Source organism: Hippoglossus stenolepis, chromosome 13, assembly GCF_022539355.2.
Source record: "Hippoglossus stenolepis isolate QCI-W04-F060 chromosome 13, HSTE1.2, whole genome shotgun sequence".
Classification (NCBI taxonomy): domain Eukaryota; kingdom Metazoa; phylum Chordata; class Actinopteri; order Pleuronectiformes; family Pleuronectidae; genus Hippoglossus; species Hippoglossus stenolepis.
This window is the reverse complement of record NC_061495.1, coordinates 23,743,736-23,762,356: the sequence shown is the minus strand read 5'-3', so window position 1 is coordinate 23,762,356 and position 18,621 is coordinate 23,743,736. Positions and strand designations below refer to the sequence as shown.

Here is an 18,621-nt window from a genome sequence, read left to right as displayed (position 1 = left end):
GGCAGCTGATCATGGATTATAACTAGATGCTTGGATTTACAATATGCCTACTACCATTATTGGCAATACCTCTATCATTACAATTGTTATTACTGCTCCTTTCACCTCTGTCAGACTTGTCTTTTGTATAAATACTTTAAACATTGGTATACCTCTCTATTTATGTTAGGCTTTGTCTTTTCTCATGAATGTTGTGAATATTGTTATTTTGTTAACGTGCTCTGCAACTTGCAGCATCTATTGCACATTGCACTTCAGTCTTCTTGCTATCTTGAACACATTTGTTGCTGCACACTTCCTGTCATGAGGGTGGAGTAATTCTATCTACACAGTGTTGAACACAGCTTTTAACCACAGTTAGCAGCTGCCTCTTCCTGTTTCTGGTGAGTTTGCTTTTAACAAGAATGAGTTTTTTCCATTACACATTGTGTTTGTGACTTTTATAACCATTTGTGGATATACTAATTCGAGCAATGTCCGCAAAAAGGACTAAATAAACTTTATATTCAAACGTTTTGTGAGCTATTGTATTTCATGGTGTCAGAATAAATTTGGTAAATCAGGCTACTAGGAAAAACTGGCTTGTGACAGTTTATATTAAGACGAAAGAGGAAGATGAGCTTCTTTTTTCTCGGAAAGGAAGTTGACTGAGCTTACTTCTGACACATTTTCGAGAAAGGGTAACAGGAACTGTATATTCTATTTAGTTTTTGAATCCAGAACTGTTAAACTATACTATGTGAAACACATTTTTATTTCAGTTACAGATGTTTCTATTTTTTTTATTTTTTATTATTTATTGTTCAAAACCTGTACAACTGAGACAGGAAGAAATGTGTTTGAGATCTTTGTATAGTTTTTTTATCTTTGTTGTCATTGTACTGCTTTACACAATTGCAAAATGAAATTGCGATGGTGCTTTTCTTGATCTATGATGGCAGATCAAGGAAATGTAAATATGATGTACAATCACCTGTCACCAGGTTTTATTGCATTTGCAAAATGGAGTGCAGTTTATGACTGTGAATTTAGGTTTATCATTTGCATCAACAGCACACCTAACACATCACCCGTTTCCAATTGGCCCCTCATTACTCTGTGGTCCTCAGCAGTTAGCATTCATAAAGAATCACCTTGCACTTTCTGCCTCAGATAAAGCAGGCGAGATTCTACATATGTTTCTTTTGTGTTTCGTCGACAACCCTGCTGCTGCTTCTTCATTTGGTAAAATTAGATGTTGTCTTTGCTGAGTATATAAAATCAGAGGAGGGAGTGCTAAGTTATACTTTTCACATAAATAAAATGAGTAACATCTCATTATTAAACACATTTTTTTTGTATCACAGTAATGTGATGGAGATATTTGACTGTAGCAAATCAAGGTGAACGTCATTTAAACTATTTTGCATGCTCTGTGCAGTTTAATAATACACAGAATGTCATGTTTTATACATTCACTACAGAAACAAGTCAACAGATGTGTTCCATTTTCTGCCTTTAAATCATAGTGTTGATATTTTCCTAACCCCTGATTTCAACATCCAGTTAGCCATTGAATGTGAATTTTTAATGAATTTTGACCGACTAAAACTCTTCAGTCTTTAGGAGTGATTTCATATGAATGTCTGAGCAGTCAGTCACAAGGCTCCTAAAAGTGAGTCAGGTTCAAGTCTCTCATTGAACAAACTGCAGACACATCTTTCGTGAACCTTTAACTGTCCAACTGTTGTCCACGCATTTCTCCACCACAGTCTGGTATTTTGAAAGCTTTTGCCCAAAGATTACCTCTATCCTCTCTTCTCATGGGAGCTTCAGCTCAAGCATGGTGATAGTCGTGTGTTTTACACCAGATTGTTTAGTTTGACTGATGACAATAAGTCTGACATGTAAGAGGTGTGTTGCTGCTTAATGGCATTCAATATGGTGGTTACCAGCCAGTCATTCCATCTGACAAAGTGGATCAAAGTTGCTTGTCTTAGTTTTGGCCTGGGGCCTCTTATACGAAACACGTTAAGCATACTGACGATATATTTTCATTATTTGGCTTTTAAAAAGTGATACGTAACAAAGTGAAATGTGAAGTAAGATCACATGACTACATCACAAAAAAAACACAAGAAATAACTTCTTTAAAGTCAGCCTAAAGCAATATGTTAAAAAAGCACAGGAAGGTTTATTATTTCGTGAGTATTTTTGTACTTTTGAGGGGAGAGGAGAGAAGTACAGTAGCTAATGTGTGATGAGCTCAGTCTGACTGAAACGTTGTTTGATAATCATTGAAATATTGGACAGTGTGTGAATCATTTGTCTAATAAAGGTCATCAGGGGCTTTAGACGCTCTTGTAATTAGTATATTGAGTCACCTTTACGATGAAACAGAAAAATGGCATTCCTGCACAAAACTGCCATTGTTATCTGATAATGTAAAGTGTATTGTAATGACATGTCAGCTTTGTTATTTTGTATGTACTGACACACAGAATCTATTTTGAGTGTCACCATACATCAACAACTGATAGTGATTCCTTATGAGCTTAGACTGAGTCTGAAAGAGGAAATGCACCAATGACCCAACCTCTCACTGTTATCTATTGCCTTTTATGGTGTCAAAAGTGTACAGGAAAGGATTGTATTTTGATTCAGTATGGTGGCCTGAGCTCTGACAGGGGGTGGACGCTTCACACAAATTGAAAATGACAAATTATTTCATTTTCATATGTAGTTCACTGTTACTGTCTTTGGACCTTTGATATTTTTTACCTTCAAGTGTTTCTAAATGCAATCGTGAGCTGCTCATCACAAGTTAACAAACTCCCCAAGGGTAAGGTTTTTTAAATTTATTATCAAGCTTGTGTATTTAGATGATTGTTGATACATGGTCTCTTATACCCACCTCCTATAGCATACGGCCTACTGTATTTCAGCAGAGTGGCATTTTAGTGTATCTTTACACAGGCTTACCTAAATGTGACCTATATCTATCTGTGTCTTCCACTCTCAGTCTTGAAATTAAGATTGGTGAAACCTTTTATCCAAAGTTGTAGTTAGCTGGTCTGTATCATACTGACAAGTGTTTTGTAGCTTTTTGTCCTTCTCATTTACTAACACCCGCAGTATAGAACATTAGGGACAACTCTGAACATAATGCCGTCCAGTATAAAACTACTACTATGTAGGGAAATGGAAAACTCTTGGATAGTCTCAGCCAGAACTGAACATTATGATCTATAATGATGTAAGGTAACAGTTATGGCAGTGAGGCTGTATTGACTACCTTATTTTACATTAGGTACTGGACATGTATTATCAGTTTTATTAGAAGTATTGAGTTGTTTGCAGCTATTACATTATCAGTAATAGGGTGAGAAGTACCTGCCAACATAAGGATTTATGTTTAGTTCTGGTTCTGTACAAGGTTGAAGTTAACTAATGATTTCACTGACTATTATAACCACTCAAGCTGATTGTGTCTATTTTTACCATGGATGTTAAAATGTAGGTTAGCACACTTTGTGCCTTTGATTCTCCAGATTATTCTGGCACCAACACTAAAATCATTTCACCTCCTGCAGACATTTTGTTAGCATTTAATTATGTAGTATATTCTTGTCTGCACATTCATCTACACAGAAGTGACCCATCACATTTTGTTCTGATATCTAGTTGTTGCTCATTTCCAATGAACTGTTATGCATCATTTTTTTTGTGCTATAGCATAAATGCCTCAATGATTAATCTACCAACACCCAGGTCAGAAGTGCCTCAGTGATTCTTATGAGCAAACTTGGGTCAAGAGACTGGGTCGGTCAAATGACTCTCTTCATATATACTTGCTGTCAGGAGCAAAGGAGAAAGTTAGGAGACGTTTTTACAGAGACACAGTACTACAGATGGACAAAACACAGGTCGATTTGTCTATCAAACATTGGCTTTACAAAGTGAGGCCATCAACGTATTCCTCCTGTCCAGCATGTATTCTTTATAAGCAAGGTGTACAATATTATTGGCTTTAATAGAAATGTGTACTGAATTTCAGAATGAAAGCTTTTTGGATAAATTATTAAAAAAATAGGTGCACCATCCCTTAATAACATTGTTTATTTGATAGCTATACACTAATAATGAAGAGTAGGCAATAACTCTCGAGTGATTCTTCAAACCAAGGTGACTGGCACCCTCTGCTGGTAAACTGCAACAGTTGAACTATACTTCTCTGCAGTTTTGCCTCCAATGCAAAGTCAGCATGTCATCTCATGTAGTCACACCTTGTAAGTGTTCCCCTGACTGAAATACATTTGTTGATTTTATTTGGGCTCCTATGCTTTTGGTCGTGATCTGTATGTGTGACCAATAAACACCTAGCATTAGCTGTAAGAAAAAGTTTTTACTATTTTACTCCTTTGCTTGACCCAAGAAGAATTAACTACGCGCCGATCTACTAAGTAACACAGCCAAATCTGAATTTATACCATGAATAAAAAATGAGGTCATTATATTTGATGTTTGCAGGTGTACATCATTGATAAAGTACTTCTATTTCAAATGACTATGATAGTCAGGATAACGTGGTCCTGTCATGATCCTAGTGAATGTCGCTCTGAGAGAAAATGTGTTTCTTTTTGTCAACAGGAGATGGATCGCTGTTTGTTGTTTCTTCTACTCCTGTTGATGGGAGGAAGTGGTAAGATTTCGCTACCTTTTTGCAAATCTTTAAGTTCATCGAATGATAAGTTGATATAGAATCAATTATTCAATTCTAATATCAAATGACTATGTTCAATACCCCAGGGATTGTACAAAATGTACAGCAACCAGTTTGTTATTGACTAGCCAGGTCCTGGAATTAATTCAAGAGCAAAAAAAGGGAAAAAGGGAATTTCAATAATAAAGGATGTTCAGGCCATGTTCTCATTCAGTTTCACATGGGACCTTGTTCCCTAAAGTTGTAAAACCTGGTCACTTTGACCTCACACGGTTTTCATCCCAGCAGGAATACTAAAACAAAATTAAGAAGAATGAATGATGATGATAAAATATATGTCTTTTTTAAATCTTGTTGTAGTGTTAGGAGTACCAAGTGAGGACACTGTGACAAGACAGGTTACTGGTTGAACAGTTTATGGGTCTGTGTTGTATAGAGTTTGTGGTTTTCTTTGCAGGTTTGTGTCAACAAGAGGAAGTTTGCTCAAAGTCAGTGATCAACACCTGCAATGACTGTATCAGATCTGGGCCATACTGTGTGTGGTGCCAACAGCTGGTGAGAAAGAAACGCAATGTAACATCTGTCACTGCTCAGGGTTTAGCATTATTTGAATAATGGCATTTACTTGAGAATTTTCAGGATAAGCTAACTTAATACTTAAACCTGATGCAAGGGAGTAATAATGATAAGCATGAGTGAACTTTGAATAAAGAGAAGTTGCTGTCTCTTGTCATGTGTTTTTGACTTCCCTTTGTCCAGAATTTCACCAAAGCTGGTGAGAGGGAAACGGCACGCTGTGACACCCAAGCTCAGTTGATAGCAAAAGGCTGTAAGCAGGAGGAAATCATCTCCCCCAAGAACAGAGTCACCATCATCAAGAGAGATCCTCTCACCAGTTCATTCAAGGAGCAGGGTGCTGTTCAGCTCAGCCCACAGAAGATTAGTCTGAAACTGCGCCCTGGTAAGTGGAATCAGTTAGTGCAGACCTAATTAGAGGAATGTAGTGGTTGAGTTCCAGATCAGAGGAAAATATTGTTTTGCACCTGTCAGTATTTCTGGATCTCAAAGTCTCAAATTCTAGAAATCTTACAATGTTTCCATAATTTTCACAATAAGCTCATCCCAACTGATTTGATTCAAAAGTCTTCCTTATCTTGTGTTTACAGGGCTTCCTTCCACATTCAGTGTTTCTTTTAAAAGAGTTCAGGGTTATCCAGTTGATCTCTACTACCTGATGGACCTGTCTTTCTCCATGAAAGATGACTTGGAAAATGTCAAAGGACTGGGACAAAAACTTTTTGCAGCTCTGAAAAATATCACTGCCCATGCTCAAATAGGTATGAGGCAGTCTTAATCTAACAATGTGAATTGACAGAATCCTAATGTTTCTTGTTTTGTACTGCTTTAGAATACAGCCACAACCTACAATGTAATTATCTTTACTACTATATACCAATACTATGGTTCAGAGCGCCCTGACCGCTGTGCCGTGTATGAATGATGTGTAGGAGAGAAAGTGCTGCACATGGATGCAGTGTATGTGTGTGTGAATGGGTAAATGGCAAAACTGTACTTTAAAGTGCTTTGAGGGATCACCAAGACTAGAGAAGCACTATATAAATAACAATCATGTACAATTATGCTTCACAAATTTCATCAGTACAATAAGAACAGCTGGGTGGCACCAGACAGATGCGCTAGAATCTATTATTCTATCGGATCTTTAATCCAGTTTCCTTCAGGCCACCACACAAACCCCTAAAAATCTATGTCCTTCTCTTCTTCTATACTACTTCTAGTAGTATACTACTACTACTGCGTCTTCTACTACTATATATAAAACTGAAAATAACCTCCAGAGGTTCCATGAGAGGAGAAACATTGGTGTCTATCAACAGATCCATTCTGATGATACTGATCAACACATGCTGATGACTCGACTCTTGAGTCTTGAATAGAGTATCTGACCAAATGGTTGACTTGTTTTTAATGTATATTGACCAGGTCCAAACCATAAGTTTGTCATCTTTCCTAGGTTTGTATGGCAGCTTTATTAATGTTAGCTGCTTGTTGGGTGTGATGTATATTTCTTAGATACAGTACAGTATCTTTTTTGAAAAAGGCTGCAAAGCATTTACATATTTGGCTGAATTGTAGGCAAAGTGTGAATCATTCCATAATGGCTGTAGTTTTTTTACTTTCATTGCCAAAATGTTACTTTAACTTTGACTTGGCCCTTCAGTAACCTTGCTTGGGACAAGCTCTAGTTTTTCCAATTTCAAAAGATTCAATAATTGTTCCATATTCGAAGATAAATACTGTAGGATAATATGTTATTGAACTAGTGATGTTGTGATTTCACTTTGCTTCTTTAGTGAACTGTGGATGTTGCTTTGGTTAGTGTTATCATGAGAAGACAGCTGCATTAATCCCTTATTATACCTCTGATATTTAGATTTATTTTGATGTTGGTGCATTGTGATTCTCGAATGCAGTGTTGCCCTTTTGAGAGGATGAGATGCAACAGTAGCTAAACTAAGTGAAGCTTGATGTCCATAACACCTGTCAATATGCGTTGTTTCAAACGGGTGGTTCACCTGTTAGATCCCCCGAGATACTGAATCCCAAGTTGCCCCTGACCGTTGTGCTGCCACTGTGAGAGTGGTATGCGATAGAAAAAAACAGGCAAATAGCTGTAAGTGAAAGAGTGAATGTGGCTTGTAGTGTAAAGCGCTCCGAGTTGTTGAAAAGACTAGAAACGATAAAATACAATACATTTACCATTTCCAGATGATAAACTGTAATGGCCTTCCTGAAGTTTCACTGCATTTGTCAATCACGCTCAAAATAATTAAGCGTTGACTTTGATTTATTTTTTTGTTGTCAACCTGTCCCACGAAATTGTATTCGGTAAGTTAGAGACAAAAATAATTAGGGTCATGTAACTTCATGAATTTGTGTTCAGTAATGCAATAATTGTGAATTGGGCCAATTAAAAAATATAACTTCTGATGAACAATATATATTTAAGCATGCCTAAATTAAGTCAAGTATGGTGCATGGACTTAAAGATTATATTTACAGGCTACATGTTTTATATTTGACCTTTCAACGTATATCTTATAGAAGTTGAATAACATAATTAAGTTCAATTGATTAAACATTAGGTTTTCATCCAGTTAATTATTTAAGTTTGACATAATTATAGTTTGTCAACAGGTTCCACACAAATTATTCTGCACACCCAAAATATTTCTGTCAATTCCTTTATTTATCAACACAGCAACAGCAACATTATAGAGCAGCACAGTCCAACACTTACAGTTGTAAACTGATTCACACATAGATCCAACAAAAACATCCCTTCTTTTATTAATATGGTCTAACAAAACAGGTTTGCATTTTACCTCCGCAAAGGAAGTTATGTTTTCTTAAGCGTTTGTTTGTTATTAACAGCATTACACAAGAACTACTGGATGGATTACCATGACACTTGGTGGAAGGATGCAGTATGGGTGTTTGTGCATTGAGTGTGTGAAATTGATGGAAATGCGTTCAGGGGATCTAACAGGTGAATGTTGAATTTTTATGAGTGCAGGTCTTCCTACAAGGATATTGAGTAGCAATGTAGAGACATCACCTCCTTCCAACACTTATCATTCCACCCGCAGCTGCAAGTTCAGTGAAAAGCCGTAACTTTTGAGTTTTATTGGAACATCAAAATCATCAACCTGATGGCCATTGTCCCGTAACCATTGTTTAACATTACTCACCGATTGGTTATCTAAAGCCACTTTTTTCAAACCAATCTCCCTTTTAAACTCATCTGCTGGGAGGTGGCCAATCAACTGTTTCTGCATTTCAATAGTTTTATCAGACATTTCCATGAAATATTTCCAGTGTATGTTTTCATACCCTTTCAATTAAATCTGATTAGTACATCAGTGTTTTGGGCTGGTTCAAGATTCCTGTTGATATTAGGTAGTTCATCAGTCTTAACAGACTGATCAGTTTCCCCTTTTAAAGTGGGCTCACATCTCTGTGTGACGCACACGTTTATAAAAAATAGACATAAAAAGCCATTGATGACAATCAAATATCAACTTTTTTCATGTAGCATTTTAAGCAACATTACATGTTCATCCATGAAATTATTACAGATGCAATGTCAAATTGTTCTATTTAACAATCCAAAAATGTCCACGATGAAAGCAAAAAAGTTTCATTGATTTCCTCAAAGATTGACCATGAAATGACCATGGGTTGTAGTGAATCAAATGTTTGTCACAATTAAATTCAAAGTATATATTTTCTTGATAACCAGACATCAATAAAGTGTATGCATTGACTGAGTCATCTCCCTAGATGATGCAAATTTTGCACAAATTCATGTAACAGATTATGATACGATTACAGGCTGTATTCTAAAGTGTTCTGACATGTTTCCTAAATATTTGCTGTATAACAAAAAGAAGAATTATGAATTTATTAGTTAGTAATAAAGATTTCTATAACTACAGGGTTTGGTGCCTTCGTTGACAAGACAGTCCTCCCTTACACCAACACCAACAAGGACAAACTGAAGATGCCATGTGATGAGAACTACCAACAGTGTCAGGCAGCCTTTGGCTACAGACATGTGCTCAGTATGACATCACGGGAGGATGATTTCAGAACAAAAGTGACACAGCAGTACATTTCTGGGAACTTGGACTCTCCTGAAGGGAGTCTTGATGCCATGATTCAGGCTGCTGTATGCGGGGTAAGGACTTAACCAAAGAAATGACTATATACTGTGAGTAATACAAGATAAGTGAGTATGTTTTATTGAAAAAGAGTACATCTAGAAAACCCTCTTTTTGTGTCCACTCTAGTAGAAATACCTCATATTGTACATTTTACAAAGGTCAGGCCTTTTAGCAGGTGGTATTAGCTTAAATTGATAGTGACAGCTGTACAAGGTACAAACCACAACTGACAACAATAAGTATGGAAAATTGAACCAACAAAAGAAATCAAGACTCGACAATAATTCTTCTATGGGCTCACACCTTTTGGTTTGATGGATAGTGTCCAGGTCAGAACTAATATGACAATTATTTCTTCCAGTTTCAAGGTTTATCCGTTCAGTTAAGTTTGAATTAACTCTGGAGTAGAAGCTCATATTACTCTGGTGTACATTGAACAAAATGTGCACCAGTGATAGTAGACATGCAATGTTAGCATGAAGTCAAAAGATAAACCATCAACAAATCCAATAATAGAGTAGTTTCCTTCTCTGTGACACCAGAGAAATTGAACAAGTACATGATATTCACTGTAGTGCTGCAGGAATAAATACAGGCATGTACATAGGCTACCTAACATTAAAACTGAACACTGATCCCAGGGTTCTGCACCCTTCACTCATCTCCTCCTTCCGTCAAAATGACAACAACACACTCAAAGCAGGAATCATCTTTATTCTCAAACATATTTGCATCGCAGATTAGTGAGGTTTAAAGTTGTTTTTTTCAAACCAGTATGATACAGGCCTGTTTAAACCGGCTTTAACTAGCTCCCTCACACATAATGCTGTTTAGGGAAAAATTGGATGGAGGAATAGCAGCACTCGACTGATTGTACTGACCACTGATGATGGATTCCACATGGCTGGTGATGGAAAACTGGCCGGAATTCTGGAACCCAATGATGAACAATGCCACATGGAGAACAACCTTTATACCAAGAGCAGTGTGATGGTAAGTATGGAATCACAACAGGGAATCAACAGTTATCAGAACTGCAGTGCCATGTCATAATAAAGTTTGTGCGCAAAATATGAAAAAATGATCCATATTGTCTTATTCTCAATCATCATCATCACAATAATTCCAAATAGATTTTCTTGAAAAACAACTGTTCCATTTTGTTCACTTGCACGTTTTTAAGAGCTGTAACATGGATATTATGTTCACATGATTCCATTGCTTTGTGCAGGACTACCCTTCTGTTGGACAATTAGCTATGCAGTTGGAAAAAAACAATATTCAACCAATATTTGCAGTGACAAAAAATATGGAGAATGTGTACAAGGTAGGTCAAATTGACCTTACATTTTTTGCTTACCTGCAGAACAAATGATGATTGTTTATTTCACCTTGTGTTTTTTAAATTTATTTATTCCCAGCAACTCTCTCAAATGATTCCAAAATCAGAGGTGGGAGTTCTGTCATCAGATTCTGACAATGTTGTCCAGTTGATTGAAAGTGCCTACAATGTAAGTTGTTTCATAGAGACATTTTGCTAATATTCCCCTTTTGTATACAACCATATCTCTTCTCCTGATTTTGTGCTTTTTGGTGAATATAATTTTCTTAAATGTGTGATCTATGACAGCGGTTGTCCTCCAAAGTAACTGTGACCCATGACAATCTCCCAGACAATGTAAGAGTTGTCTACACACCTATATGCAAAAATGCAGGACCAGCAGAGGAGAGCAAAGGGGTGTGTGACAATGTGCGTGTGGGACAAGAGGTCAGTTCTTTTTATTTATACATACCAGCATGTTTTTCACTGTGAAATATGTCAAGTGCACAAAGTTCTTGTTCCATCTGTTTTGGGTTATATCTTTGTAGTGGAATCACCCATGTTTACATTGTGATTCTTATTGAAAAGCAATCTGCCCATTTGCCATGCTGGTCCAGGTCTTGGTGGCAGCAGTCTTAACAAAGTCACCCTTCTCCCCAGCCCCCTCTTCCAGCTCTTCTGAGGTGATGCAAAGGCATCCCCCGATCAGATGGGATATGTAAACTGTTCACTATGTTCAGAGTCTTTTTTGTTTCCTTCTAGTCGGACATGCTGTGTCCATCAAATGCCCAAACCCACATTGGCTATCAGCTTATTCAACTGACTGTTAAACCTCAGCTTCATGAAATGTTGGAAATATAATTTAATTCAAATTTATTTGTATAGCTCTAAGTCAGAACATAATTATATTATGATGTGAGGTCACTTTTCATAGAAAGGGCATGAGTAACCCAACAGTTCCCACATTTAACACTCGGTGTTAGAAGAGAGAAAAGATCAAGAATATTCGTGTTTTTTGTTTATATATTTTAGTTTTTGTTATGTTATTACACCTCTGCCTTACTCGCCACCTATACTACTACTTTTTCTTCAGATCTCCTTTAAAGTCACTGTCACAGCAAACTCGTGTATGCAGAACAAGTCTTTCACTATCAGACCACTGGGCATTAAGGACACATTGACAGTGAGCTTATCTACAAACTGTGAGTGTCAGTGTGAGGACCCTCCTGACATAAGCCACACACACTGCAATAAGAAGGGAGGAGTTCACTGTGGTATCTGCAGGTAAGGTTTACAACCAATGAGTGTAAGAGCACCTCAACAAATGGGAGAACCCTATAGCAGTAATGGGAAGCACTATTCTATATGATATAATTGTATAAAGCTACCAGCTACTGCTTGGGAAGTGAACTGCTTAGTTTTCTGTTATTATTGTAGCAACAGGACTTCACAGAGCTGTGTGTGTAAATGATGAGCCCAATGTTTAATGTTTTCAATGTTTCACTTTTTTTAGTTTGAACTGCCTTTTATATTGTGATTACAGCTGCCATGATGGCTTTGTTGGTCAGTTCTGCAACTGTTCCATTGGCAATAAAGACGAGAGGTCCTTACGGGCATCTTGTCAGAGGCAGAATGGAACAGAATGTGAGGGTCGTGGAGACTGTGTGTGTGGCAGGTGCCAGTGCCACACCACAGAGAATGGACTGCGTTACCATGGTGACTTCTGCGAATGTGATGATGAACACTGTGAAAAGTTCCAGAATAAACTGTGCGGAGGTAGGGTTTCAGTCATTTTGTTACTCTCTGCATTGTTACGCTTTACCCTATCCTGTACCTTAACTGGAAGAGGGTGATTGTTCTTGCCTGTGTGTGTGTGTGTGTGTGTGTGTGTGTGTGTGTGTGTGTGTGTGTGTGTGTGTGTGTGTGTGTGTGTGTGTGTGTGTGTGTGTGTGTGTTGGAAGAGGAGAGTATTACATGATTAGGTTCTGGAGTTGATTTGTCAAAGGTCAAGGTCAACAAATGTGATCCAAAAAATACATTTTCAAAGATATGTACACAAATAAGTCAATCTAATTTATTATGATAATATGAATAATATTATTATTCATATTATTCAGAAAGTTATTCCCCATCATATGATTTACATCATGAAGTCTAATAAGTCCAAAAATTACATACTACAGACATGTATTTTTAAAGGTACCCATGCATCCTGTAGGACTATAGAAATGACATCAAGCTTATATAGATTGCAAAAATAATCCATGATCATATGTAAAGAATTGCATCATTATGATATGACATTATTATTGTATTGTATTGTATTGTATTTCATTGTTTCTCGCAAGATAGCAGCACCCGTATGTGGGATATTTCAGCTTCATTTTCGTACAACGGCATCGTCAATCTTTATGTACAGTCTACATGTATGTGTGTTCCCTTCCTTCCTTGTCAGTTTGTCTCTTATTGTCCCTAGTGTTCCTGTCTTTCGACTTTGGGTCCTTTTTCTTACTCTTTCTTACCCGTGTCTGGGGGGGACCTCACCACTTTATGTAACTTCACCATTCTTCACCCCGTCTTGCACTCTGAGTGACTGGAGTTGGCTGGAGCAGATTCCAACTAGATTTGCAGCAGGTTGGACATCTGCTCGAAGTCTGCAACACATTGGCGAGCTTCTCTAATCGTGTCTTGGAAGAGTTCACACATAGCGATTGATGAGTGCTGACCGAGGGCTGACCAGGGGCATGAGCCATGCAAAACTTGTTGGGGACTGGCAAATTGGGCTGAAAATCGCGTAGTATGTTTGCATTTCCACTTCCAGGAAGCCATTGCATTGTGACATTTCACCATAATGCCATGAACCACAGGACCTTATAATTTTTATAACACAAATAGTATATACTAATGTTTTGATAAGGGACCTTAAAGTGAACCCTTATGCTCACATTCACCTCTATATTTTAGTCTGCTGGTCCACTAAGCTTTGCATGGTTCACAGTTTTCTCCAACTATCATGCAGTCTATCATTTTATGCATCAATAGGTCATTCCTCCTTAAGATCCTCCAACCATTAACTTCCATGCTCTAACTCTCCTTTTCATTCTCCACAATTTCCAGGAAATGGTAGGTGCAAATGCGGAACATGTGACTGTAATACAGGCTACGAGGGCTCAGCCTGTCAGTGCATGGTGTCTGAGGAGGGCTGTCGAACACTTAACAACACCGTGTGCTTCGGTAGAGGATCCTGCAAGTGCAACCGCTGTCAGTGTAAGGAGGGATACCAGCGGCCACACTGCCAGAACTGCCTTGGCTGCCCTGACGCATGCCAGACCAAACTGTAAGGATTCCAAACTCAACTTAATATTAAAATACTTAATAAAGGTTTAGTTCACCGAATTACAAAAGAAAGACTTACCAGTATTTTGTCAAGAGTGAATCTCTACTGCTAGCCTATGTTGAGATCTTTAGGCTTACTTTAAAGTATGAACTGTTGCTATTCATTTTTCAGGAACTGCATTGAATGCCTCGGCTTTGACTCTGGTCCCTTTAAGAAAAACTGTAGTGTGGCTTGCAGCAAGAGCATTTTTCATGGGATGGTAGAGCAGTTCACAATACCAAGCAAGCAGTGCCAGCAGAAGGACTCAGGTGGCTGCTGGATCAAATATAGGCTGGAACAGCTGGTTGGAGAGGATTACTACAGGGCTGAAATTCTGAAACAGAGAGGTAAGCTGTTAATTGAAAATACAGATAACAACTTCAGAGCTATTCTATTTAACAACTATTTTGTTATTGCACTACATGTGGATATACTGTTTCGGGTTAGGGTTAAATATACCAGACAATGGGTTCTATTTCAGCTTCCTCACCATGTACCATGTTATGTAAACCCCATGTGGTTGTTCTTGGCATGTCTAAATCCACTTTTGCAAGGCAGAAAAAGGGTGACAATGGTGCATGGTTTAAAATGGGTTCTTATAGGTAGTCTCATAATTAATCATGGATGTGTTTTTGGCAAAAAATGCAATACATGAATCATTGTGCAATATCGCTTCACCTTTAAAAGGCAGGTGTCCCAACACCCTGACCCATTGCGATTATAATGGAAGATTTAGCAGGTAGAGGAAGAAACATCTGTGTGTAACAAGTGTACATTGTACACATTCCTGTTGCTAAAAATCACTATCTTGCACCATTTAAATAATATTGAAAGTGCAATCACTTCCTGCAGCATCAAGGTGCCTGAACACACTTAATGATAAGACCAATATGCCCAAAGATGGTATAGCTCTTTTTGCTGATGACACCAGTATTTGCACTTCTGACTTTAATCCATTACAAATCTAGAATTCTTTACACTCTGAATTCAACTTGGTTCAAAACTGGTTTCTAGCAAGGAACCATGTACTGAGTAAAAAGTCAGCAGTGAGGTTTTGTACACCATACTGTCATCCTTTGATTTGCGTATTATTTATTTTCATCCAATTAAATACCCTGCCAGATGCAAAGTGCCCTCCTTCCTATTTACCTGAGATCTATTATTATTATGTGTTTTATCCAGGTTCATGTATTTATTTTCCCAATGCTTTAGGTCTGGGGTGAGGTAATGAAGGAGCTGTATGTATGTGTGTATCAGCAGTGAATGTTATGTATTGCTGATTTGTGTTTTATAATTTTGAAAATGAGTTACTTCATCTCAAGGGGTAATTCATTTAGTACATTCCATAAACTACGGTATTAGACTTATATAAACTTAGCCTTGATGATGGCACTAGAATTTGTATCTGAAGTAATTGCATTTTGTCCTGAAGAGAACATGAATGTTTGAACCAAATTCCACTTATGGCAGTTTTTCAAATTATAGTTGACATTTCAGTCTTTACCCAAGTATACTGAGCGATTTACCAACACTGCCATCGAGAGTCTGAACAAGTCAGCAGACATACATGTACACCTCCTTACATTTTGGATATGTGTAAAAGCTTCATGATTTACAACTCTTCCTCCAGACTGTCCAGAACCACCCAACGTCATAGCTATTATTGGAGGCTCCATAGTGTCTGTGGCTCTTATTGGAATCTTGGTGCTGATGCTCATCAAGTTATTATTCTACATGAAGGACCTGAAAGAGTTCAGGAAATTTGAAAATGAAAAGAAGAAGTCACAGTGGGCAAAGGTGAGACACTTTTTTATTACTGCTAACACAACTAGAAATAATCACCATTTAGGGATTTTAAGGTGTTGTTACTTAGTGTGAACTTACTTTGCAGAGAGGCACATCTTCTTTTTTGTTTGAAAGAAAGGCTACACAACCCTGCAGTGCAGCAGCAGTGTGGTGTGCTGTACAGCAGGACATACTGTTATTGTATTATGTTGGCACAATGAGGCTGCGGGGGTCAGAGTATGCTGTGGACGTGTGATGTTCAACTTTAATGCTGATAACCAAGCTTCACATCCATTCATCTCTAATGTTACATGTTACAAAGCCCTCTGAAAGGTCAACTACACATTCTAAGTCATGGAGTAGATATATATGTTAAGACATCAATCGATGAGACCATACACCCCCAACCCCAAAAAACGTACAGCCTACTAACCTGATGTTATTTAAATGAAATTAAGCTTGAACTACACCACCCTTTAGATGTCACACTCCCTGGCACTGGTGTCCCCGGGCGATATATGACAGTATTAATCCACAATAAGTGTTTTTGCAATTCTGGAGATCCAACATGGTCTGTGGTAATATGACATGATAAATGCTGAACTTGGAAATGGAAGTTAACTAATCATCTGGCTTTCTCTGTCACCAGGCTGACAACCCACTGTTCCAGAATGCCACCACCACTGTGGCCAACCCAACGTTCACTGGAGAATGAGGGCTTCCACTGCAGCACGGCGATCGCTCAGCATTGCTTTGTAAAATCATTGTGTGAGACTTATGTTAGTTGAATTTCTTTTGTAATGCTCATGCTCAGGAATATTTTTTCTGTAATTTTTGCACTGAGAGCTACTGTTAACATTTCCTGCACACTGAATTTCCTTGCCCATTTCACGTGAAATTATAATATTCATTTTCAATTCTCTTTTTCTTTCATATCAAAACTGTTGTAATGCTTTGTATAATATAATTATATTTTACCCTGTCTTTGTCAGGTTTAATACAATCCACTTTCTGAGGATTGTATTTATACATGTAGAGGCAGATTCTTTTTAAAAGTTCAATAAAAAAAAAAAAAAAGTCACATTTTGTTTATCAAATATTTGCTATCGGTACACACAGCCATTGTTTCCAAGTCCACAGTCGCAAACTGCATTTAAAAGAGTTCAGAGATGAATGTGGAAATGCTGCAGTTCAGATGTCCCTCTCACACACTGTCTGATATCCACATGTCTATGATTACCCCCTGGGTGGCAGAGACCTGGCTGTCATCAGTATTCTTTAGTGGAGACACATCGAGCTCATTCACCCTCAGATGCTGATACTATCTTATCTGATACTGTTAATAGGGTTTGGAGCCTGAGTCTCACCATATTAGATGGTACATATATTATATTCTGTACCATCAGAACATATTTTTCATAGGAAAACAAAGGCAATTGTATTAGCATGTGTAGTATGGAGCCCCCCCAGTGGTCATGTGGTAGAAAGAAATATTAAAGTGAGTATTCATTGGACTGAACTGTCAGTTTCATTCATGTTACATTTAGTCTGAGGAGGAAGTTGATGCAGTTTTCAGCTGTTAATAAAAAACATAATTAAATAATTACTAAATAACACTGTTAACCTTTTCTGCAGATTTATGAATCAAATGCTTTTAGGAGCTCATATCTGAAGTTGACTAACAAGCGTCTACAATGACCTGACTTGATTGTGTGATCCATGCTCCAGAGGAGGATATCAGAGGACATTTAGGCTAAACACAGTGTAAATGACCTTGTTTCCAGTCAAATTTGAATGCTGTAGCTTATGGACACTTGGATGACACCACAGGAGCAACATGGAGGCCCTTTATGTTTGGTTCTTTTTACGTTTGAAGAATTGGTCACCAGTTACTTCAACTGTATTGGATTTGGCTGCAACGCTGTTTACCCCTGAAACTCCAGAAGTGTTTTGTGGACTCAAACACTTCACCTGCCCCTCCATCCATCGACATAGTGGTGAGTAGATAACGAGTGAAAACTATCCCTTTTCGAGTAAAGCTTTGCAGATTAGAAAAATACCAATCCAAATAGAGTTTGGAAAACTGTGGAAAAAAGATACTTGCTGCATGGTCTGTGACCAAAAGGGTTACCACTTCCCACCAAAACACATAATACTGAAGGACTTTTGGTCTAAATTTGTCATTCATGAAATAATGAATAATTTGATATACTTTTATAATGTGTTCACTGTAATGCCACCAAGTTATTATTGGGGTCAGATGTGTCTACTTTATAATAGATTTTAACAGGCTGAGGTAATATGACAATGTCAACTGATCAATCATCATTTTGCCTTTATTTCAATATAAAAGAACAATTATTCAAGTCAAATGTCTAACTGCGGGCCTAAATAGGGTCACCCACGTGTGAAGAATTGGGATCAGGTCAACAAAGAACAAATACAAAAATCTGAAAAACAGACTGCTTTAATTTTCATATTAGAATGAGGAGAACTTCAGTAGTTGCCCATTGTCAGCTCGTAGAAACACATGCTGCCAAGGTGTGTGTGTGTGTGCATGCTGTTGTACACCTATCTTTGCGAGGACCAGTTTGAGCCTACAACCTACGGCGTGAATACATTTTTGGAAAGTGAGGACCTTTTGGCTGGTCCTCACTTTGTGACCCGCCACCCTTTAATGGACTGTTTG

The 18,621-nt window shown here is 37.8% G+C and overlaps 1 protein-coding gene across 2 annotated transcripts; it reads left to right on the top strand.

Moving 5' to 3' along the window:
• The first annotated feature begins 276 nt into the window (after positions 1–276).
• itgb2 (integrin, beta 2) lies at positions 277–17,013 on the top strand. Of its 2 annotated transcripts, none has more exons than XM_035174851.1 (16): positions 277–383; positions 4,630–4,681; positions 5,160–5,257; positions 5,462–5,663; positions 5,869–6,039; positions 9,223–9,464; positions 10,285–10,443; positions 10,682–10,777; positions 10,872–10,961; positions 11,081–11,218; positions 11,865–12,055; positions 12,315–12,547; positions 13,889–14,108; positions 14,280–14,494; positions 15,778–15,944; positions 16,582–17,013. In XM_035174851.1, exons 2-16 carry the CDS (start codon positions 4,633–4,635, stop codon positions 16,645–16,647), a joined length of 2,337 nt encoding a protein of 778 aa, XP_035030742.1. In that variant the 5' UTR covers positions 277–383; positions 4,630–4,632; the 3' UTR covers positions 16,648–17,013. The 2 variants fall into 2 exon arrangements, with proteins under 2 accessions (XP_035030742.1, XP_035030741.1); XM_035174850.2 differs by lacking the exon at positions 277–383 and adding an exon at positions 2,643–2,821.
• Positions 17,014–18,621: the final 1,608 nt, after the last annotated feature.

Coding starts and splice junctions, on each gene's coding strand:
- itgb2 (XM_035174851.1), top strand. CDS start 4,633: ATGGATCGCTGTTTGTTGTTTCTTCTACTCCTGTTGATGGGAGGAAGT. Junction 10,444..10,681: donor ATACCAAGAGCAGTGTGATG/GTAAGTATGGAA, acceptor TGCTTTGTGCAG/GACTACCCTTCTGTTGGACA. Junction 10,962..11,080: donor TGATTGAAAGTGCCTACAAT/GTAAGTTGTTTC, acceptor GATCTATGACAG/CGGTTGTCCTCCAAAGTAAC.